This window comes from Myodes glareolus, chromosome 18 (genome assembly GCF_982192425.1).
Source record: "Myodes glareolus chromosome 18, mMyoGla1.1, whole genome shotgun sequence".
NCBI lineage: Eukaryota > Metazoa > Chordata > Mammalia > Rodentia > Cricetidae > Myodes > Myodes glareolus.
In genome coordinates this window covers 21,531,082-21,556,470 of record NC_142043.1, presented here as the reverse complement: position 1 = coordinate 21,556,470, position 25,389 = coordinate 21,531,082, and the positions used below count along the sequence as shown (strand labels likewise).

The following is a 25,389-nucleotide window of genomic DNA, read 5'->3' as shown; positions in this document are numbered from 1 at the left end:
CTCATTCCTGGAGAAGGCTATATCTTCATCTCTGAGAAGGCACTAATTGTCTGTAGCTCTTCACCTAGGGATGAGGCTTGTGAGCTTTCTCTCATAGACCTTAAATGTCAACTGGTATTGTCATTTATGTAGATATTGTATAGATATCCATATTGTTCATATATCATGGGTTCACCTCCCTGTGTATATAGAAGTCACCACCTCATAGTAGACATGGTCCTGTTTCTCTTAACAATCTTTCTGTTCCATCTTGCATGATTCTCTGCAAGCCTTAGGTGTACAGGTTGTGCTGTAGATGAAGCAGTTGAATCTGGGCACCCATGATCATTTGTTCTCTATGTTTGTGACCAGTTGTGGATCCTATGCTGGTCTTTTATGCCCTAAAAAGAAGCTTTGTTGATTAAAGTGAAAGCTATACTTTTCTGTGGATGTAAGGACAGTCATGGAATCTCTAATACACCATTTAAAATGTCATAACGAAATGACAAGTGGCTGGAGATACTGCAGTTCTTCTAAGAAAGGATCTATCCTATGTGTTTATGTGTGTACAGCATTACTATGTGTAGCATGTGCATTATATGTGTATATGTATACATGATATGCACTGCATTTGCTTGTTTTGCTTGGCTAAATCTAAATTTGGTTTGAAGTTACTTATCATTATTGAAGAGGTTCATGCTATAAACACCAATGATTTGAATAAGCTGACTGCTTCAGGTCTGGAGTTCAAGAACACACACTTTTGATATTTTATGTAGTAGTTGCCTTTAAATATGTTTGGGACATCAAAGCTGTCATGGAGTCGGAATGAAATTACCAAAAAGTATTTGAGGACTGATATTTCTACTTTTGTAAGAATTTAGACTGCTTGTGATAAAAATCATTAATTAAATCATAGCATTCTATGTATGTAAATGTATATGTATTTTATAATAGTATGTGTGTATCTATAGAATAGTCTTTGTTATTTTACAGGTTGTGCGATTAATGATTGCATGTAACAACATGTATTCTCATCTTTTTGATGACTAGAAACTGATTCCTATAAATTATTTTTTCTTACAATTAACTGTTCACTTAAATGAAATTGAGGACATTTCTATATAACAAAATATTGCCAATTTTATTATATAGTACCATTAGTCTAATGTGGAAGAGGGCTTCTTCTTAATTGAGGAAAACTTCTAAACTATAAATAAACTACCTGGAATGGTGTTTCACACCTTAATTTGTAGTTTCAGATTTTAATTCTTGTCTATAAAATGAATTTTCTCAAACAAATGTTCCCATAAAACATTAAAATATATTAGTATCATATAAACTCAAATGATCTTTCCTCTTCTACTAACCATGGCACTTGGTGTGGAGAATCCCATCCTTATCACTGAATTGCAACCATATATATATATGACATGAATGCATTCAGACAAATTTTATTGAATATTGATGGGAAACTTCAGCCAATCACATTCTGCTTAGGGTGTGTCCCCCTGGGGCCACACAAAACAAATAAAAGATCCAGGTGCGCTTGCCTCCTCCTCTTTTTGCCCTCTCCATTCCTGGATCGCTGGAACCCTGGTTTTTGTAAGTTTCCTTTCTTCTGTTTATTAAAGCTGTATATTTTGTATTAAGTTAGTCTGGGGACTTTTTATTACCGATTGCCCTGCGTCATCAGAATATTTTACTTCTATCTTGTTCTATATTTAAACTTTTTCTTATACTTAATTTTGGTTGATTCAACACATATTTTTTTCATAGAAGAATAAGGACAAGATGAAGCAGTTTAAGGGATTTAGGAAATAACTTCGATACCACTTTTGATTATATGTCTGTGCAGTTTTCATTTCATGTATGACAGTCACATAGTCTATTTTATGAGTGTTTTTTTTTCTTGAGATGTGGGAAAAAAGTTATAAATATGTATTGGAAAAGATGCAGAGTTACTGAGAATCAGTAAAATTTGTTTGGGCTAATATCATAATTCGTTTTGATGATATCAGAATATACCTTGTATGTATTCTTGAGATGATCATGAATTTAACCTTCCCCAATACTTCACTAGTGCGAGCCTTTGTACTTTTTCTTGGATACTTTACCTTTAATACTCAACTTGGGCAAGCACCTATTACATAAATTATTAAATACTTACTAAATGAAATGAGGAGAGTGGTTTCTAAAATAGTTTTAATATACATGTATAATCAAGCATTCTATTTGGATGTATTTATGTCTAATGATATGGATTGCTTTTATTGGGATCCATGCTGCTTTCACACCAGAAATCAAAACTACAAAATTTGGAATAAAAGTACATGTTGATGAATTATTATAGTTCTTAACATGCTGAATTACTTTATTTCTATTTACATAAGTTTCATGTTCTACTTAAAATGAGTATGTATATTATTGAGCATTGAAAATATATTTGTGCATTGAGATTGCATGCTGTATGAAAATTCTTGCAATGGAATCTTGATGCTTGCCATCTAAAGATAGTAATTTTAATTAGCCTGCTATTTCCAAGGTGTAGGCTAGTCTGTCTTAAAATGTCCCACAAAAATAAGCTAGGATTTATAAAATTACTTTGAACATAACTATGTATGGATTTTTGATGATAACTGATATGATTTATGGTTCTTTATTAGTGGTAACAGTGGATTACATCTTGTAGAAGTATATTGCATATACAGTCAAATGTTTGCATGTATTCTACAAGAAAATTCATTAAATTTATGATCATTTTGCAGCTCTACAACCTAGCTATCAATATCTTTAATTATCTACTAGTTATCAAAGTAAATACATAATATAACATGCACTCACTCAGAAGTGACTTCTAGACGTAAAGCAAAGAAAAAGAAACAACCCAAGTCACAACCCCCAAAAACCTAGACAACGAAGAGCACCATAAAAGAGATACACATGAATCTACATAGGAATGAGAAAAGATAAGATTTCCTGAGTAAATTAGAAGCATGGATGTCATGGGAGAGAGTACAGAGGAGGAGGAGAAGGGAGGGGGGAAAGAAAAGTATATAGCTCAATATAAACAATAAAATGTATTTTCACCAAGAAGCGTTTTTCAATAGTTCAGGAGCAAATATTGTTGGATTTTTCTTTACTATCAATAACAGGGAAAATTAAGTTAAAAGAACAATTTTTGTATTTAAAAATTTAGTCTCTCACAAACTCCATAATTATATATAGAGATTAAAATTGCATGTTATATTTATTATTTTTTAAAATTATTAAGGAAAAACATGTTGCAATCTAATGGATGATCCTAAAACTATAAAACATGTTTAGAATACAGACAGGTTTGATGTATTCTAAAATAAATAAATTTTGCATGGTACAGTATTGATCTTTTAGTACTTCATGTTCTAGTACTATTTAGCATGTGTCTGCAATACCATGTATTAGCAAAGGTTGCCAAGACATCTGGCTACAAATTCTGTAGCATTCATGTTGTCATAAGATAGGATAACTAGTTAAGAATTACTAGACAAACTCTTAATAGTACGTCTGCCTATCTGATTGTCTGCTTACTCCCTAAGTAATTTTTCTAACCTCTGTTCGAGACGGTTTCCCTAAATAGCTTGTAGGTGATAGAAAACTATTGATTGAAAGGTATGTTTTCATAACTTGAAGAGTGTAATTGTTCAATTTTACCAAAAACATCAACTTTTTAGTTCTTTGCATTTGAGGAACACTTTGTCCAGAAATAGTCACTGTATATGAGTGTTTAGACTTATTTCAGAAAAGAGAAGTCAAATACAAAGCTGAACCATTAGAAGAGAAAGGGAGGAGTCGGAGAAGGAGCGCAAGTGCATAGATTTGTGACAGCAACTATCACAGCAAGGACTAAGTGTAACTGAAGGTTTCTCTCTTGCCCACCAGTTACCAGTTACCAGGTAACCACTCTGAGGCTTAATATTAATTGCACATCATTTGGCCTATTAGCTCAGGCTTATTATTACCTAGATCTTACAATTTAAATTCACCCATTTCGATTATTCTATATTTTACTATGAGAATTGTGGCTTGTTACTTCACATCTGCTTCCCTGGCAACTGATAGCATCTCCCTTGACCTCACTTTCTTTATCCCTGTATTCAGTTTGGCTTTCCTGAATAGGTATATTCCTCCCTGCCATAAGCCAAAACAGTTTTATTCATCACCCAATAAAAGAACACACATTTGCAGCATACAGAAGGACATCCCACATGATCTCTCCTTTTCTGTCTAATTAAGAAGGAAAGTTTTAACTTTAACATTATAAAATTGAATATAGCAAAACAGTTATCTCGCAAGGATTACAGTTTCATTTATTACAGTTATTTAGCTTATTTGTATTTAATAAAATTAAAGAAAATACTCTATCATCGATACTATCTTTGTTAGAATAAAGCTTTTTATCCAACTTATTTTATCATAAGTAAGGAAAATTATAATTATCTATTCTTCAACTCTATCAAAGACCCCAGAAGGATATATTATTATGTAAGTAAACAGGAAGTACATTTTAAGTAACTTCCAACACTCTAAAAATGACAGAAATATGACTTTCTGGAAAGTTCTTCTGTAATGTTGGGGTATTCATCTTCAACCTACAGACCCATAGTACCTGGCAGACTTCTTAGTGAAATAAGAAATTTGAAACTGTCCCACCTATATTGGCAGTTCATCAATCATTTTATTCTGTGTTCTGCAGAATGTCTGGCAATTTCTTCCATGAAGCAGGAACCCTGAAGGATTGCCCTATCTTGTTTTGGCAAGTTCAGCAATCAGCTTCCTGTGTCTCGTGCATGTCCAGTTTATATAGCATACAGTCAGGCAGTCCAGACAAGAGAAGTTTCTTGCCCACATGGCTAGCCTCGTCACATTGTAAAAAAAATTCCATAAGCAGCTTCTTTGGTGCCCGTCATCCTCTTGAAGTAATTGGTGCTGCCAGGAGCAGAGATGTTTCGTTCTTGGGAAAAGTCTAAGTTCTTAAAACATTTTAAATTTTATATTCTGTAGATCTTTGAAGTGTTTGAAGATTACCTATCCATCAGAAATATATCTTTGCATATCTAGAAAACCTAAATAACATGACTGTAAATTTGATGATTATAGATGACTAATAGTATTTCTTAACTATATATTTCACTTTTATTATTTTTTTATTGAGCTCTACATTTTTCTCTGTTCCCTTCCTTGCCTCTCCCCTCCCTTTCAACCCTTCCCCAAGGTCCCCATGCTCCCAATTTACTCAGGAGATCTTGTCTATTTCTACTACCCATGTAGATTAGATCTATGTATGTCTCTCTTAGGGTCCTCATTATTGTCTAGGTTCTCTGGGATTATGATTTTTAAGCTGATTTTCTTTGCTTTATGTTTAAAAACCAGTTATGATTGAGTACATGTGATAATTGTCTTTCTGTGTCTGGGTTACCTCACTCAAAATGATGTTTTCTAGCTCCATCTATTTGCCTGCAATATTCAAGATGTCGCTATTTTTTCTGCTGTGTAGTATTCCATTGTGTAAATGTAACACATTTTTCCTTATCTGTTCTTTGGTTGAGGGGCATCTAGGTTATTTCCAGGTTCTGGCTATGACATTTTTAAATGAGCTATATAAACATAATACCCTAGACAACAGTAGAAATATACATATAGAATAACAAAATTGACCTTAAATTTGTATCAGTTAACCAAAATCCACACCAATATATTTTGAAATTAATAGTTGTCTTTTGGATTAAAATAAATATAATAATCTCCCTTTTATCATTTTCTACATAATATCTCCCCCCTTTCTTTAGAAATACTTTGACTATGACCATTGATCATTTATAACCAATCCCTCTTAAATGCAAACATACATTTATAAACAATATTTTGGGAATTTGGGCATAGTTTTTATATTACTCTCTGCTGACTAGATGTACTGGTAATCTTATGGGAATCCTGAGAAAATTTAAAATTTGATTAAATCTTAGCTGCAGCAGTCTATGAGGCTGCATTGTCTCAACCAGTTACCTTAAAGCTGTTTTGAATGGTGGATCACCTGGGCCATTGCTCCCATTGGAGACCTTTCAGGGTGTCTTTCTTGATCAAAAAATATTAGCCTGGGAGGAATCCACAGGTTCTCATCTTCTGTGGAAGCATAAGCAGAACTTCTTTTCCAAAGCAACATATCCTTTGACCCAAACTTTGAAGGCAAGATATCTTTATATTGATTTAACTTAGCAGCCCCCACAATCAAATGTCTTTCTGTAGTTAGCTCATTGATAGTCAAAAAATAAAAAATAATAAAATAATATACATAATTCAGACTGTCTGTGTATTTTCAACTCGATGTGGCTTTTTATTTTCTATTACTTTTTACTGTCTCTTTAAAGACTATTTGATTTTTTAAAACTATTTATTTTTATAACCATCTATACCCTTTTCTGTCTCCTCAAGCCTACATACATTTGAAACACACTGTGACCTGTTTAGAGGTGGGGTTTGTTTTGTTTTTTATTTATTTTTTGTTGTTGTTTGTTTTAATTTTTTTTTCTCTGAATCTGTCTTTATTGCATATTGGTAATCATTTTCTGACCAGGAGAGGTTTTGGAATGTTGAGCAGGTGTGGATAGAGCCAAAGCTGCAGCTTTGACTGAGGGTTCCACCCTGTTTAACTTTTCAACATGGCTGAGGTACCCATGAGAGTCATGCTCACCTCCCCAACTCTGGAGAGCATACTAAGTAACTGGCAGCTGTGCTGTGCTCTCCAGCCTGCAGCTGTGCTCTCAAACCCGCAGGCAGCTGCTGGGAGCCTCTTTACCTGTGTAAGAAACTATCATAACTGGCCATGCTTCTTAGCCCATGGTCTTTGGTGGCCAGCTCCATCTCTTGGGCAGTTTTCCCAGAGATGCATCTATGTGCTGTGCCTGGCATGAGAGACGAAGAAGCCCAGTGTGTCTCTGTTCCTTTGTGCTTAGAAACTTTTAAAAGATGATTTAGGTCTTATGTGGATTCATGCACCATTTTTAACTGGATATTTCTCTTCTGCCTGCCAAATCCCAGTAACCACTCTGAGGCTTAATTTTAATTACAAACTGTTTGGCTTATAACTCAGGCTTATTATGAACTAGCTCTTACAACTTAAATGAACCCAATTCTATTATTATATTTTATCACAAGGCTTGTTACCACACAGCTTACTCCTCAGGCAGCTACTGGTGTCTTTTTTGACCCTTCCTTCTCTCTCCCTGCATTCATTTTGGCTTTTCTGCCTGACTATATTGTGCCCTGCCATAACTTTATTCATTAACTAACAAAAGCAACACATATTTGTGGTGTTCAGAAGGGTATCCTACATCAACTAAGATTCCTCTGTATCTCCTGACAGTCTAAGTAGTTCTGTGAATATGAGTCTTTAAAGATGCCTTAGAAGCTAACTGCTCATTGCTAAGTATATGGAAATTGGGGAGAAACACATATTAATAGCAATAACAATTTTGCGAATAAATATTCATATTAGTACTTCAATATTCATATTATAGTTTGTTTTCTGAAAGGGATTGAAGATTAGCTACTTGAAATTAAATTTGGAAAGTTCTACAGATAATAAACATAAGATGCAAAAGTCCTTGCTTTCGAAATTCAGTTTTTTGAAGTTCAGAAAAACGATTTCTGTAACTGGAGGTGTTCTTCAGATATTTAGGAATTCAAAAGCTGATATTGGACCATCTGTGCATTCAAATACATGATTTTTGAAAGAGGTTTGAATACCGGGTGAAGTGATGGCCTCATTTCTAACATTAAGAGCTACACAGAAACTACCATTATCATTATGAATATTTAAATGACATTTAAATATTTATTGTAGCATTTAAACCATTTTTTTTTAAAATCTAGGATGTGTAAAAGAAGCTTGCAGAAAGCATTGAAGTAGAAATGTGTGGATTTTATGACTAAGGACTACTTGAAATTATTATGTATTGCATTTCTGCAGTTCCCACGTCTCTCATACTTGCCACCAATGAAAATGGTTTTGATGCTAAGATACAATTACAAGCCAAATTTTTGTTTTCCAGTTAGCTAGTAGCAGCAGTGTGCTTCGGGATTACCTGGCATAGTTAGATAACTCTCAGATCTTTTTTATTCTCTTGGGAGATCCATAGAGAGACCATTGGAAAAGAGTTAACCTGGTATTTAAAACATGACGGACATTTGATTTTGACTTTTCTTAAAAAGCTGTTCTCTCCCGTCTTTTATCTCATACAAATACTGTGAACATTGCTCTTTCCTTTCTATATTTTACTAAATTTCTTTCTTTGGCATTATGATAGAAGTAAATATTAAAATATTCTTTTTAAAATAAAATAAATATTAAGTTAGATTCAGATGTACAGGGCTAGCACTTTTTAATTTCCTTATGGCTCTGGTAGTACTGTTGAGTAAATATTATTTGCTTGCAGCCTTTGCTAAGTTTTTCTTGGTAGTTTATTTATTGTTAAGTATTAGGTATGTGTGCTATATTATCAGTTAATGAAGGAGGATATAGATCATCCTATGACTTTGAAAGATGGGAGATAGTGCAGGTGAGTTCCAGAGAGCTTAAATTTTAATATTTCTCAGCTAGTGGATAAATCGTTCGCCACTAGATGGCAGGCTGTCGCCTGCTGTAGAGTTATTTGAGGCAGACAGGGAGGGAAAATCCCGTGGCTTCCACTGTTTTGTGTCAACGTTTCTAGGGTGACTGGTAGCACCTGATTGCAAGGGCACATGTGTATCATTCATTCCCGTGATTCAAGCCCTAACCTTCACGTATCAATTGTATAATAACCTGGAGTGCAAACATACAAGTTTGTAGTACCCGAACACCTATTTCCTGGGTTGGAAGAAGTGACGCTGAGATCGGTGCTGCACTGCTGAGATTTCCCACTTCAACCTCTTCTCACTCTTTCCCAATGCACAGGTGACTTGGATTATTACTGGCTGGATCCTGCGACGTGGCACAGCCGGGAAACGTCGCCTATTAGTTCGGTAAGCTCTCTCGTAGCATATACAAGTCAAAATTCATATCTGGTATTCATCATCTTAGGTTATGTGATCAATAATCGTCTTCCTGGATCAAGTACAGATTTTATTACAGCCATTATTTACTTAGTTTAAAAGGGCCACCTTAAAGAAAAGGAGTTATATTTGAAAAAATGTGGATAATCATAGAGCTCTACCAGCATCTGCCTCCCAAGTACTGAGATAAAGGCATGCATCACCATCACCCGGCCTCTTGAAATTATTTTGTAAATGAAGAGTACTTTAAAAATGTTCCTCAAGAAGTCTGACAATGTTTTATGTGTCCACACTGAAATGGCTTTTCTCCATAATAATAAGACACTTTTATATACTTTGATAGACTGTATTTAGATGTTAAGATTCAGGTCGTGGGGTCAAACTAAGATAACAGTGCTGCTTACACAGGTTTTCTTATTAAAAGTAAACAATTAATTTTGTTGTTTAAAACAAAGACAGTGAAATCAATGACTGTGACAGACAGGCACGTCTGCTTCTATAATAATGGTTAACTAAGTAATACGACAGCATCTTGTTTAAATCTAAGTTCATGCATTTATGTTTGCTCCACAGTTACATTTTTGTGCTCAGTTTCCCATTGCATGGAGTTTGCAACACTTGTTCAGAGTAATGCTTAGACAAGTGAGAAATGAGAGTAATCTCAGGGTGAGGTCCTACATTTGCCTGGGTGACATGACTTCACTTCTGTAGGTACAGAAAAATGTCACTGCGGTGATGAATTAGTTTGGCCTCTTCTTATTTGAGTATTTTTATAGAGCCCTGAGCTTTATTGAAAAGAGTTTCATCCCTTCAGTTCATACACACACACACATACATACACAAGCACAAACATGCGCACGTATCCAATGCATAAATATGCACATAAACACACCCAGAGACATAACAAACACAGAAAAAACAATGCATAAAAATATACACACACAAACACACAGGATTCATATCCATTGCATTGATCGTGGAAGGTTTTGCTGTTGGGCCACACAAGCGCTTAACCTAGTTTTAACTTTTGTCGAAAATATTTTTAAATGCTGGAGAAGAAATCTTTGAAACTTTTAACACCATTTGACTATAATACAAGTTCAAATAAATATTTGAAATTTAAACATTGGGAATTCGGTCTATGCTGAGGTTAAATAGAACCAACACCACCTTAAAAGCCAGGTTATGTCTGTCATAGTTACAGTGTTGACCAATATATATCTAAAAAGATGTAAGCTTCCTAGTGATGTTCATACTCCAGACAAATATATTTTATTTCGAGTTTTCCTTTCTGTTTTGCAGAATATTAATTTTCAGTGTTATATTTTCATTCTTGCATATATTCTCTGATTCTATTCAGACTTACATTCCTGTCTCTAACTCCCTCTCCTTCCTGTATCACTTTCCACTTTTCTGAACAGCTACACAGCCATGTCACCACTATTATTTTCTCTAGAGCTCTTGCATGTGAGAAAACACACAAAAAAATCATTCAATAATGACTCCATTTTATGTGAGTAAGACTGAAATATCCCAGGTACTCCTTCAGTTACTATACAATGAGATTACATCCTATTTAACTAATTGTAAATTGAAAGTGTTTTTGAATTATAGACTGCAGGGTGGCTTAGAAGTTAAGTCACTTGCCGTGAAGCATGACAACCTGACTTCAATCCCTAGAACCCACATTATGAAATGAGAGAACCAAGTCTCATAAGTTGTCCTCTGAATCCATGTACATCGTGGCATGTGCACTTGTTCACATTTATTAATTAAAAATAATACATTGTTTTTGAAATGTGATTCATACACCTGTTCTATTTAAGCCATCACTTTGTAACACAGTACCATGTAGGATGCTGATTGTTTACAAATTGCATGGCAGTCTGAACCTGTCTCACCGCCGTGCCCAGCACCGTGAGAGAGGAGTACATACATGACAGAAATGTCACAACCTGACCAAAGTTAAGGTTCATATGGTATCTGTTGAATGGTAATACCTTTATACAACTGTAAAGTAAAATAGATTGTAAGATAAACCAATATAATTCAAGAGCTATATAATATATATGTGTGTGTACCTATAGGTAGGTATACTATATATACACCACATATATAGGATATATACCTATATCTATGATATATATCACTAAACCTATAGGTATATTATGTGTTTGCTATGGGTATATATATTAGTGTATCTATATGTGGTATACCTCCTTATAGTATATACTATTTTATATAGTAGTTGCTATTTTTATATAGTCACCAGTATATTATCACTATTAATAACTCAAATGTAGTGCTCTATGTACAGTAGAGGTTATTAAAATTTCAGTTAGTTATATTTCAGAGTCACTTCTGATACTGTTTTTAGTTTCTAACTACTTTTAGAATCATTGAAAGTAAACTATAGCTCTTATTGAAAAGCCTCATAAGCCCCCTACAGAGCGCACCTAAAGTAAGAATTCCCAATCTGGTGTCTTTTAGTTCTCTCCCCAAAAATCACTTCATGCTACAATTGCTGATTATTTAACTACAGAAAATAAAACAAGCCATTCACTTTTTATTCTTATGTTTCTTTGTATAAATTGTGCCAGTATTAATTGCTACTTTAAAAACCTTTTAATTCTTTTTACATACCAACCACAGTTCCCCCTCTGTTCCCTCCTGCTTCCCCCCACCGCCTCCCATCCACTCCTCTGAAAGGATAAGGCCTGCTGTGGGGTATCAACAAAGCCTGGCACATGAAGTTGAGGCAGGACCAAGACCCTCTACCCTGCATCAAGGCTGAGCAAGGTTTCTCACCATGGGAAATGAGTTCCAAAAAGCCAGCTCATGCACCAGGGATAAGTCCATGTCCATGTCCCACTGCCAGTGTCCCTCAAGCAGACCAAGCTAGACAACTGTTGCCCACATGCAAAGGGCCTAGTTTGGTCCCATGCAGGCTCCCCAGCTGTCAGTCAAGAGTTCCTTAGTTCCCACGTATTTGGGTCCACTGTTTCTATGCATTTTCTGTCTTGATCCCCCTCATATAATCCCTCCTCCCTCTCTTCCACTGGACTCTCAGAGCGCGGCCTGGTTGTATATGGCTGCTGATCTCTGCATCTGCTTCCATCGGTTTATTGGATAAAGGTTCTCTAATGACAGGATGGATATTCATCAATCTGATTACAGGGAAAGGCCACTTCAGGCACCCACTCCACTATTGCTAGGAGTCTTAGTTCAGTTCATCGTTGTGGTTGCCTGGGGATTTTTGTAGCACCCTACAAAATCCCTAATCCCGTATTGACTCCCTCTATCAAGATATCTCTTCTATTGCTCTCCCATTCCGTCTCTCTCCCAACTCGACCATCCCATTCCTTCATGCTCTCACCAACCATCACCAGGAGGGTCTGGGATACCTCATTCAGGATGATTTTTTTTCTAGTTTCATCCATTTGCCTTCAAACTTCATATTGTCCTTGTTTTATATGCTAAGTAAAACTCCATTGTGTAAATGTACCACATTTTCTTTATCCTTTCTTCGGTTTAGAGACATCTAAATTGTTTCCAGTTTTGACTATTACGAATAATGCTTCTGTGAACATAATTGAACAGGTGTTCTTGTGATATGATTGAGCATTCTCTGAGTATATGCCCAAGAGCGTTAATGCCACTTGAGGGATATTGAGTCCCAGTTTTCTGAGAAGTTGCCATACTGATTTTCAAAGTGACTGTACAAGTTTGCACTCCCACTAGCAGTAGAGGAGTGTTCCCCTCAGCCATTCTGACTGCTGTGAAATGGCATCTCAGAGTCATTTTGATTTTTATTTATATTTTTTTTATTTTCCTGATGTTGAGCAATTTCTTAAATGTCTTTCGACCATTTGAGATTCTTCTGTTGAGAAGTCTCTGTTTAGATCTGTACCCTATATTTAAATTGGATTGTTTGGTATTTTGATGTCTAGATTCTTGAGTTCTTTATATATTTTGGATCAGTCCTCTGTCAGATGTTGGGTTGGTGAAGATCTTTACCCATTCTGTAGGCTGCCATTTTGTCTTATTGACAGTTTTTATTGCCTTGCAGAAGCTTTTCAGTTTCGGTAGGTCTTATGTGCTGACTGCTGCTCTGTCTGTGCTACTGATGCTATATCTAGAAAGTTGTGCCGTTCACGTTTTAAACTTTGTGTTTTCATAGCATCCTGTAACGTGGCAGCCATCGAAAGAGGGAGACCGCTTAATTGGCCGCGTTATTCTTAACAAAAGAACAACCATGCCCAAAGAATCAGGTGCATTATTGGGTCTAAAAGTAAGTATACTGGTTCAAAATGCCTCCTACAGGATAAAGTGCAGTAAAGACAGCATTCACAAAGTTTGCAACAGTTAGTTTTAAATGTTTTACTCTATTTCCCAATGTAAATTCCATCCAAGGAATTTACTTAAGGAGAAATAGCACATAGGTGAGTCTTACAATAATGTTAAAAGTATAAAATATTTCTTTTAAACAAATAATGTCCCCTGATTGAAATAAGAATATGTTAGCTACACAGCAATATTTCTATTTCATAGAACAGTGTATATATGTGCACACAAGTACATGTGCACATACATGCATATCTTGCATTCTTGCATTATGTGTCTCCAGACACATGATTTTCCTGGCAGTTTCCTAAATTAATATTCCAAGATTTTGCTTTAAATATTGTTGTTGTGTGTTATCTGTTGAGAATTGTTGGCCATAAATTTATGGAATATATTTAGTTATCTATAGAGTTCTTGCCTGGCATACGTGAAAGCCCTGTGTTTGAATCAAATGACAGCCAAGCAAAAATTAATTCATACACTTATTTGTATTTTGTTGATTATTACTATTAATTAATCTTGCTATGGAATAACTGGCATCCTGTATTAATAACTATGCTTCTAAGAACTGTGGCCCACTCTCACCATTCAGTATTATGATTTCACCTTTCTTTTCTCTTCTCCACCCATCTTTAATTGTGTATATTTGAGATTCCTGTATATTGTAAAATTGAGCCTAGAGTTGTTTTTCAGATTATATTGACTTAAGGTAAAATGGAAAATGTTGAATTTTTAGCAATATAATTCAGCCTTGAGAGCCAAGTGTTCATAGCTAGGTATGGGGAATGACATTTTCCTGATGTTTTGTTGTAGACGTGCTGCAGCTATGATACTTGTAGAACAGAATACTTTGTACGGTGTCACTTCCCCCAGGAGGCCTTTGCTTCGGTGGAATCTTTAGAATGTATGAACTCAAGTCTACCATAATCTACCACAGTCATAGAAAAGGGACAGAGATGTGAAATGGACAGTGGGGGCATATCTTTATGCAAATAGGCTTATTCACAGGGTAGGTATGATAATGATATGAAAGACCAATTAACTCAGTGCAAACAGCGCCAGCCACTTGATGAATAACAATGAATAGGGATTTGTTCCCCAAGGTCAGTACACAAACTCCCTTACACAGCCAACCCAAGTATAGTAATTCTTAAAAAATAATGCATTACTATTATTTACTTCTATCCAAAATGAAGTCCATGAATGTCCGCTCACTGGATTGTAAGCATGTTAGAAGACAGTGGACCTTTAGTTATGCTTACCTATTTATTCCTGGATATCACTGAGGAACTCATGAGTTTGTAATTATTCAGGTGGTTGGAGGAAAAATGACAGACTTAGGACGTCTTGGTGCTTTCATCACCAAAGTAAAGAAGGGTAGCCTGGCAGATGTAGTCGGACACCTAAGAGCAGGTAACTTTTCTCTTTTCCATATAACCAGTTTGTTCTCACTGTATAAATTGATGGGTTTCAGATTGTGTCAGTAGTTTATGTGTGAATTGTCACCAAGTCATTTTAAAGCATGGATACAGCTCTTTTCCTGGTGAAAATGTTCTCCAGTTCCTTTATATGGGTCTGTATATAAGCAGCAGTTAGGAGATAGTAAAATTAGTAATCTTTTTAATTGATAAAACAACAGATAAAAGTGAAAGAATGCTTATTTTATAGATGACTTTATAATGCTATAGCAGAAATATAAATAGAAAGTGGATTAACATCACAAAAAATGCATTCCACATCATTGTCTTTCATAATCTGTCAAAACACTAATTTAGGATTAGTAACTGATGTTTGGCATATAATCTAATGATAATAATGATTCCTAAACAGACTATTTAATGAATTGCAGGTTAATTTAAGTGTGACATATGATGCCGCTTCTAAAGAATTTGGGAGGTTATTTTGCTCTCTGTAGCCTTAAGTGACATAGTAAGAAATAATGATCACTGAATGTACTGTAAATTCAGTAGCAACACAACTTAAAATTGATATTGATGAGTTGTTTATTTTCAATTTTAGGTAAAACTAAAATAACATTTTTAGTGGATTTCACTGTAGATAACGGGTAACTGTGCCAATAAATGTGATTGTTGACAGAAGAATAAATCTGAAAATGTGTAGGAATCCCAAGGTAGCTAAAGCTAGCAAACTTTAGCTACTCCTTTTATTTCAGATGAGAATAGTATAATGGCTTTTGAATTTAGTTGCCTTTTCTTCAGTGGTTACTGAAAAAGTGAATGAAGTTGTTGCTCGCTATAACATAACCTGTTATCTAAAATAGATAAAGCACAGCTCAAATAATTGTAAAGTATACAAGTATGCTTTTTACTTTAAGCAGTTGGTTTGTACAAAATAAATAGACTCAATGATAAACACAGTTGGATATATATTTTAATCTACAAACTGGCTTCTCTTCTATTTTCATATAACAGCCTTAGCTCATAAACGTCACCTGCGACATTATTTTTGACTTTTACTTGGGATTTTGGAACCTTTCTTCCATCTTCCATGGATTCATACAGACTGGTTCCCTTTCAAGTCAATTCAGTTCGCTGTTGCTTTGTTTAGCTATCCAAAACACAACACCGACATTCACGCTTGTTACTCTAGGTCCATCTGTGTCTGCCTCTTGTTTTTCTCCAACTCAAAGTTTTGTCGCTCTGCCCACTGTGAGCCTACAGAGCTCCCTGGCTATGTCACTGTACCTGTGTCCTGGCCAGCTTTTTCCCTGCCCGCCACAAGATTTGATCAGCACCAGCTGTCAACCTGCTCCTCTTGTTGAAATCTTTTTCATCCTTCAGTGCTCATAATTCAAATGTTTCTTGATAGCTCACCTAGAGCAATAACTAATTACTACCCTCCTGGTACCACCTGGCTCTACTTCTGTTCCTCATTGGATGCTTGTCATTGCAGGAAACACATTATTAAAAGGTTTTGCACTGGTTTCTGTATTAAATTTCCATTTATACTTATGAAATATAAAGAGAAAGTGTTGTATTTTTTCTTTTTTTCCCATCATTTGCTACATCTACTTAGGTGAATATCCATGGATAAGCAAATGGTTTGAATGGTATTAAATACTTTTTGTACTCAGTTTTATAACACTATAAATACATTAAAACATTGTTAGTTTAATATTAAAAGTTATGTGCTCAGATTACTGTCAGTTATGAAGAGTAATTTACAGTGCATAACTTGCAAAACAATGGTTGCCATCCACTGTTGAGTATTAAAGTCAATCTATTTTTATTCACCATTTTGCAAAAAAAGTGATAGAACAAAATGCAGTAGGAATTGTCAGGGTAAGTACTATTTTATAAAGTATTTTCATCATAGGTGTGAATATACACATATTTATATATTAAATACATATGTCTAATGAATTATGTCTAATTATGTATAATTCATTAGATATAAATATATGTCTAATGAACTGTGGTGGTAAACTTTATTTCCTTGATCAAAAAACTTTTTGAACATTGCTAATGTGTTGTGAAAATGAATTTGTTTACTTTCCTTTCTTCTTATCAGTGGAGTATATCGGTGGAAATCTCTCTAGGTATCTTCTTAGGTCAACTTAGTAAGACTTACTTAATCATTGTTAATAACCATATTATTAATGAAACTTAAGCAGACTCATGCTTTTTACTTTTAAGGAACGAAATTTTTAGAAAATAAGAATTACGTTAAGATTTTTTCTATCTAATATAAACATGACTTGACTTAAAATCTAAGAACTTCATATTTGTATATACCTTTAAGTGTACAATGTTACTAATTAACCACTGATTTTAGTTATGTCCTTAATTATTTGAAGACCTAAAATGGTAAGAACAACATAATAAGCATGGACATGAGGAAAGTAAGCCACCTCAAAAAAATGACTAATGCAGAGATGTCTCACCTGAATGTACCATGGTGAGCTAGAAGGCTCTGTCAGAAGACCATTTATGCTCTAACACATTTATGAAAATAAATCTTTGTCTTCAAATCATCTACTCTTAAAGCTGGAGTTAAATAGCAGCCATCAGTTGCCTTACTTTATTCCCATGGGAAATCATATTTCTGTCCTTCATCGCTCTTAGATTATTTCACAAAGAAATGAGTATTAGATGAATTCTCCATTGCCTTCAATATGTCCTGCTTCGACTTCCGTACTCACTACATGCTCTGTGTAGAATGCATGTGTGACGAACATCTGGAAGGGGGTTAACTGTCATGCAACAGTTTTTACATCTGCTTGCTTTGTAACTGCCATGGCTACCTATGTTACCTTACCTATGGATATGAATCCAAATCCTTTCATGCATTTTTATTCTGTTGTGCATCAGGTAAAGACATTGGAGCCTGACTTAGAGATGGAAAATTCATGCTAGAAAATGTTTATTGCTATTTTTTACCAAAATTAAAGCAAAAGTTCTGCTTACTTAATAAGAACCTATCACATGCAGGGCTGCCTGGTTTATTATATTACAGGGCATGCTGCTAACCATTGGTCTTAATGTTTCCAAATAGGCTGTGCTAATTTCCATCCCATAGCATGAGATTATTTTTATATTATTTCTGGTATATCTAAAAAAATAAAGTCAGATTTGTATTGGACTATTTTCAGTGATATTGGGGGAAGAAAATAAAAGAAGAAAGTAAAGCTGGTTAGAAGAACCAGTTAGCTGACATTATATGACAAGTCATTTTGCTTCTGAGAGCAAAGCCTCAAGTATTCAATGATTGGTATATGGTTTGCATTTCTTTGTTAAAAAAGAGAAAAGATAAGAAAAGTAAACAGAACATATAAGGTAAAAAAATACCCTTTTTTTTAAATTCAAGGGGATGAAGTTCTAGAGTGGAATGGTAAACCCCTGCCGGGAGCAACAAACGAAGAAGTTTACAACATTATTTTAGAATCAAAATCAGAACCTCAAGTTGAAATTATTGTTTCAAGGCCTATTGGGTAAGGCTAAAAACACTTACTTCTTAAGCTTAGTGAATGACATGTATTAGCAGGGTTTGACAAAGAAGTGTTTACATTCATACAGTACATGTTAACATGGATAGCTTTTTTCAACTATTATGGGCATATATAAAAGACTATATAAATCATTCTTAACTTAAAATTAGAATAGGGATTTTCTTCCCTATATGTTAGAAGTTTCACATGGACCAATATAAAAATATCAATATGTATTTTTCAAAATAACAACTTGTATTTTAGTGGTTAACTACTGATGTTTTTGTAATTTCTAATGTAATCAGTGGTGTTTCCTTTAAGGGAATAACCAACGAACCAGTTCATCCTGTGACATTTAAATTATTAAATGAGATTATACATATCTAATAACCTCTTACTGTATAAAGGAGAAAATATTTTTCCATATACTTACAAAAGAGTGTTTTCAGCTTTTGTTTAAAACTAGGCAGGGAATATTGAATGTTTAGATGTTTGAATCACTATAATATATGGTATTTAAAAATTTCAGTTTTAAACATGATTCGGTAATCTATAGACAGTAGATTATTTCTCTGTTTCAGTTTTCCATAGTATTATCTTTTCCTTGCAAACTCAATAAGTCCAAAATCAAACTACATTTGCCATTCCATAAATTTTAGTAGACATTTTGAACTATGTCACTATAGTGAGCTCACTATATGAATTTACTCTTGGAAATAAATTTTATATCTATTTTCCAATCCAAGTTATTACAGAGCTCTGATTTGAGACATCTTGCTGAAAATTATTTACTTTAATCTTCATTGTTTCCATGGGTGTTTATCAATGTAAAACACACAAGAAAATATCCATCCCAATATTGATAGAATGCCAAAGGATAATCATATTTCACAGAATATTAATATATAAAAGTCTAAAACAAAGCCAAGATTTCAATTAAGTTTAAGTGATGACAAAGAATAAACATTGAAGATATTTCAAAAAATACTATATATATTTATATATCCATGTAGGTTTTTAAAATAACACCATAATTTATGCTAGTTTTATGTGATATATGTTTTAGTTCTGAGGTAAGACTGAAAAAGAGGTAAGTAAACTGGGAAATAATTAAAAATATTAATATAAAATTTATACTTGACCCTTGCATACATAGATATTTTGTAGTTATGTAGTGCTTCTGGAGTTCTGGGTTAAACAATAATTTACCATGACTTATGAGGACAACAGACAATTAAAGTGGACTGGAACAACGCTAGAATCACTGTTGCTTCTGTAGACACATTTCTTCGAAATGACCATTGGCTGCTCCAAACCCTAGTCCATCAGGGAGCATGGAGTTCAGAGGGGTGTGACTTCAAAGATTATGTCTGAATAAACATCACAGCTCTTGAATACATCATTAGAATTGTAGTGTTATTTTCAAAACTATGCTTAATGTTGTTAATATTTAATTGGTGGATATAATGACTTCAGGAATCCTCATAGATAGAGTTTGTAAAAATTGATTAGTACAGATTAAAAGCCAAGTTTCTTTCACATATTTTGGGAGGCCCTTGACTTTTCAATGCTTTAATCATTATTAAAATTATAGACACAAGACTTGTGAGTAGAAATAGCTAAGAAAACTTGTGTTAACAAAGGAAACTGTATGCATGGGAATCTTGCAAAAGCAATTAGTGTTGAATGTTGAGCCACAAACTGCATGCAGAATTTTAAAAACAACTTGCCGCTGGTCTTCCTTTCAGGAACACATACAATATTTCAGAGTTGCACATTCTGAGGTTTTTACTGACTGTGTAAGATTGTCAGAGACTTTTTCAATCTAAAATGTCTTCATCATAAATTCTTTCCATTTGCTTAGATGAACAGTGAGGAAATTGTTGTTGTGAAAATAGTTGGATTTCAGGAATTATAAAGTAATCTCAATTATTAGTTCATGGAAAGTATATAAATTGGCAGTTACATTAAAATGTATGATAAAATATATTTATAAAATATGCAGCATGAGGTCTTATTGTTAGTAGAAAAATTTGGGTATAGTTAATTATATTTAACTATATATAGTTAACTAATATAATTCCTATTAATTAACACAAAAATTGATGAGGCATTAAGAACAAAAAGAGGACAAAAAAAAGAGTAAAAATAATCCAAGTGAATTTAGGCTGTAAGGTAAGTAATTAAAATAATTAACTGAGATGCTGAAAATTCTTTTGACAACACTCCAGTCTGCTTTAATATGTCATATCAATACTTGCATATTATTAATCTTAAATTGATACAGAAATAGTTTTTGAAAAATGTGAGGCAAAATAATCATATACAGTATAATGCCCAAAGCAAGGTGGCCCAGGGTTCTTATGGGATAGTAAGTTCTCAGTGGGAAAAAGATTAAAGTGAAGTTATTTTAATTATTTTTTCAGAGTGATTTGTGAGTGTGGCAGGGATGGGTGCTCTCGCAACTCCCTTTAACCATGTAGTGCAATAGCCATGCATCTAGCAAACGTTAGTAGAGAGATACAAATATCTATCAAGGGCATATGTTTGCATACATATTATATGTGCCATGTATATATTACATGCACATACATGAAATACTTTGGCCTTTTTCGTTGCAAGCTTGCACCATCATTAATTTTCAAAGCAATCCATCCTTTTAATTTTCTTAACTTTGCCCACGATCATCATTTCATTTAATTATGAAGAAATATTTCCATCTGTTTCACTCAGTAAACTCTTTCAGATGTGTTTGTAAAGCATATTACTGATTTGTAAAATTCTGTGTCATTTTGATTTTCTAGAATTGAAATAAAATATAATCTTTAACATTTTTTTAATTTCCAAAACCTGCTGTTTTGGTAGTAAAAATATTGTGGTGACCTTATCCACAATATTAGTGTGACTGTTGTCATGTTAGAGTGTTTTGCTATTAAAACGATATAAAAACTTCTTTTTTATTGCAGTTTCTTTTATGTGGTGTTTGGCATTCATGCACATCAGTAGTTACCTAAATAGTATCTCTCCTTCATTTCTATGCCCTAAAGGCCCCCAAAGGACTCTTCCCTCACTGAAATAAAATAGGCTGTGGTTGCCTCAGGCAGGGTAGTATACCTGATTGGATTTTCACTGTACCCGTTTCTTTTAGTGACATCCCCCGGATCCCTGAGAGTTCCCATCCTCCCCTGGAATCCAGTGAGTAATAACATTTCCTTGTTATTAGAATATATTAAACTAACTTAGAAAACAAGATTGATTGCTTTCCTAAGTCATTTGATATAAACAACTGTCTTCACTAATGTCGGATGTTGCAAATAACTAAAAGATGACTCTTTACTGACAATTTTGTTCTGCTCATTTTTGTGGCCACACCAAAATCTTTGTTTCAATATCCTTCTTTATAATATAAAGTTGGAATTGTTATGTTTGAGGCAGGTGTTTTGAGGGACTGATGATTGGGGGGTAAAGAGTTTGTTAGAAAAGTTATTAGTTCTATGAATAGACAGCAGAGCCTCACAGCTTGGTGAGAGCATTATGGAAAGTTGAGACCCCAGAACCAGAGGCAGATGGCAGAGCAGGGACAAGCCAGAGTCAGAGCCTGCATGGCAGAAGTTGGGGAGAGTGGGATTCTCTTCTTACAACTTTCTGAGGATGGAGGAGGTCTCAAGATCAGGAGCTTGCAGCCAGGCCCTCTGATTTCCAGTCAAGAGACAAAGAAGGGAGTAGGGCGGGAGGAACAAATGATGGAGCCAATACCCCCTTTGATGTTAACTAGCTCTTCTGGTAAGAAATCCTGGCACCTGATGCGCTTTTGTGACTGAGCCAAGACCCGGGCAGAGGCCTGATTCTGGCACTGAACTGTTACTAGGAGTAAATCTGTAAACTGTACAGAAAAAATTATTGTGGGCTCGGTGTTATGACACATGTTTAAAATGTCATATCCTGAATTACAGAGGCAGGAAATTGCTGGTTTAAGACTAGCCTGTGCTACTTGGTAGGAATCTGTCTTGAGAAAACAAAACATAGGTAGGTGGGTAGAGAGAGAGAGAGAGATAGTTATTGTGAAACTCAACTATTCAGATTACTTGATAAACAGTCTCAGAAACAGTTTTGACTAGTGGTTCTCAACCTGTGGGTCACAATCCCTTTGAGGGTCAAATGACCCTTTTATAGGGGTCACCTAAGACCTTCTGAAACCACACATATTAACATTAAGATTAATAACAGTAGTGAAATTGCAGCTATGAAGTAACAATGGAAATAATTTTATGGTTGGAAGCACACAACATGAGAAACTGAACTAAAAGGTTGCAGCATTAGGAAGGTTGAGATTCACCAGTCGAGACACAACAATGAATAATTGTCATACCACCACGTGATAGTGTCACATGATATCAGGAGTCCATGGGTGAAATAGAGGTCACTGATGCGGTGTGTGACAGAACTGTTAGTGTACTGTGGTGAAAGAATTATCTGAATAATAAGTAGAGTCACTCAGGATGGGATAAGATCATATTTTAAGTTAATGATACTTGTAGATAATGAAATTGTGTTAATAATCTGGAAATTTTGGGCATTCAATTAAAACAGGGGCTTGATTCTTTAGGTCTTATTACAGAATTTATTCTATATACTTAAGTTGGTTTAAGGATAATTGGTGATGAGAACGGAAGAAATGACCATACTGAAGAAGGGACCAGTGGCCAAGTTACCATCATGATCCCATACCTGTTGGTGCTGGGACCAGACTCAGTTTTGGGTTTTCTGATGACCAATACTAAGAAATACATGGATAAAGTCCCATAAATAATAATACTTTAGATAAAATTAAAAATAAACTCACTTTTATAAGCCAGCATTATTGTAAGAGGCATATTCTAAGACCTAAAATGCTTAGTGAAATTAGGCTAAAGAAGCCTGATTAAAGAGAAATTACATTTTGTAGCTGTATTCCATGTACTTAAAAGTCTCCTTTTCAGGGCATAAAATGATGGAAGTGGCCTCATTGAATCCTCATTTTTGAGTGACTGACACAAAAGACACTGCTCTCTTCTTACAGAGAATAGGAAATAGTTTATTCTGGAGCCATTTTTAGTGAACACAAATTTAGGTAACCCCAAATTCCATGTTCCAACATGGAAGCACTCTCCTGTACTTGTATAGATTTATGGAACCAAGAAAGTTAATAAATTATGAAAAGTTTAAAATGCATAGCTGGGTACATCAGAGAGGTGGTAACAGAAAGATGGAGAAAGCTTTTCTATTGACTTACGAGGCCAGTGGCACCAGGATCTATTCCTATTGCTTGAACTGACTTTTTGGAACCCATTCTCTTTGGAAGGATACTTTGCTAAGCGTAGATATAGTAGGGAGGGCCTTGATCCTTCCTCAAAACAATGTGCCTTACCCTCTTTGAGGAGTGGATGGGGGTGGAGGAAAGGTGGAAAAAATAGGAGGAGGAGAGGGAGTGGGAACAAGGGTTGGTATGTAAAATTTAAAATAAAAAGTAGCTTGTTTTCTTTTTAAAAAATAAAAAAACCACAAACAACCAATAAACAAGCCAATTTTCAAACACTAATCAATGAAATACTAATTGAAACAACAATACTACTTTTAAAAAATGATGCTATGTGATAGCAGTCTTAGCTTTTGGGGCAGTTGAAACTGGATTTCAAAGGTTTTAAATCTATTAGTTACAGGATGTTAGTTCTGTCAAGGAAGAGGGCAAGGAATGGCTGTTTGGGGGCAGTTGAAACTGGATTTCAAAGGTTTTTAATCTATTAGTTACAGGATGTTAGTTCTGTCAAGGAAGAGGGCAAGGAATGGCTGTTTTGGGGCAGTTGAAACTAGATTTCAAAGGTTTTTAATCTATTAGTTACAGGATGTTAGTTCTGTCAAGGAAGAGGGCAAGAAATGACTGTTCTAGGTGCTAAAGATGGTACAAGGTCAGGAAGGTAGCTTTTGGACCTGTAACATCCGTACCCCTCTACATCAATGCAGTTTCAATTCATCTTTCTGGACACAGCTTCCATTCACAGACTATAGAAAAGAATCGTGTGGGTAAAGTGCAATTCCACAGGATTTCTCGATGAAGCACTTACCAAATTTTTTTACTGAATTTTTGAGTATTCAAGAACCTAATAGATAATTGCGTTTCCTAGCGTCTCGGTTTTCTCATATGCCTGAGCACAGAGCAACAGCAACCTCCATAGAGGTTTTCATGAAAGTGAAGGGGATCTCCAGCAGTAAATTACTGAGAAATACTATTCTCAGAAGATTGAGAGATTTATTTGTGACATAACATTTAAGAGATGTAATCATTTTTAAAAGAGTGATGAAACTGAATTTAAATGTGGCTCATAAATTATTTCAGTTTGTCACTGGAGACAGTACATTGCAAGTGTTCATCAGGGACGGTTATTAACACAACAGGTATCATCTTCTTGGTAATGACATCAGACAACTTGTTCAGTGATGTAATTTATAACAGAGCTGATAGAGAACAATTTCCTTCAACATGTGGATAAGATCTTTTAGGCTGAAACAAATGAATACAGGATCTTATTATATCATAAAGTAGATAGTTAACCAAGGAAGATGAAAAGAACATTCTTGAGCTATCACATGAAAAGAAAATCCCACATCAGATAGTATTAACTATGTCTTCATTCAAATTACAGGTACAATTACCTTTTTGTTCAAAAATGTATTCCTTACACTAACCCTTGTTCATTTTTATTCTCATTTTAGGTTCAAGTTCCTTTGAATCTCAAAAGATGGAAAGGCCTTCCATTTCTGTTATTTCTCCAACCAGCCCTGGAGCTCTGAAAGATGCCCCGCAAGTCCTACCTGGGCAACTCTCTGTATGTACCTTTTATACTCAGGAAATGGCATTAGGGTTTGTTCTCTGAATTGCCTGACTTTCCAGAGCCTCCAGTGAACACATAGTCATTTGACATTATCATCCACATCACCACTGTGGGTATATCTCTTCTGCTTTTCCTCCAGTTACATATATTGGCTACAAATATTTATTGGATGTTTAC

General features: G+C 34.7%; 1 protein-coding gene across 38 annotated transcripts in view; it reads left to right on the top strand.

Annotated features, from left to right (window-relative positions):
• Rims1 (regulating synaptic membrane exocytosis 1) overlaps positions 1 to 25,389 on the top strand; it is a 483,725-nt gene that overhangs the window by 313,059 nt on the left and 145,277 nt on the right. For all 38 annotated transcript variants that reach the window (XM_085679438.2, XM_085679458.2, XM_085679423.2 and 35 more), the window contains 6 exons: positions 8,954 to 9,021; positions 13,232 to 13,342; positions 14,709 to 14,808; positions 18,223 to 18,346; positions 21,492 to 21,538; positions 25,094 to 25,206. In XM_085679438.2, the coding sequence (XP_085535564.1) occupies positions 8,954 to 9,021; positions 13,232 to 13,342; positions 14,709 to 14,808; positions 18,223 to 18,346; positions 21,492 to 21,538; positions 25,094 to 25,206 (563 nt within the window). The remainder of the gene's footprint in view (positions 1 to 8,953; positions 9,022 to 13,231; positions 13,343 to 14,708; positions 14,809 to 18,222; positions 18,347 to 21,491; positions 21,539 to 25,093; positions 25,207 to 25,389) is intronic.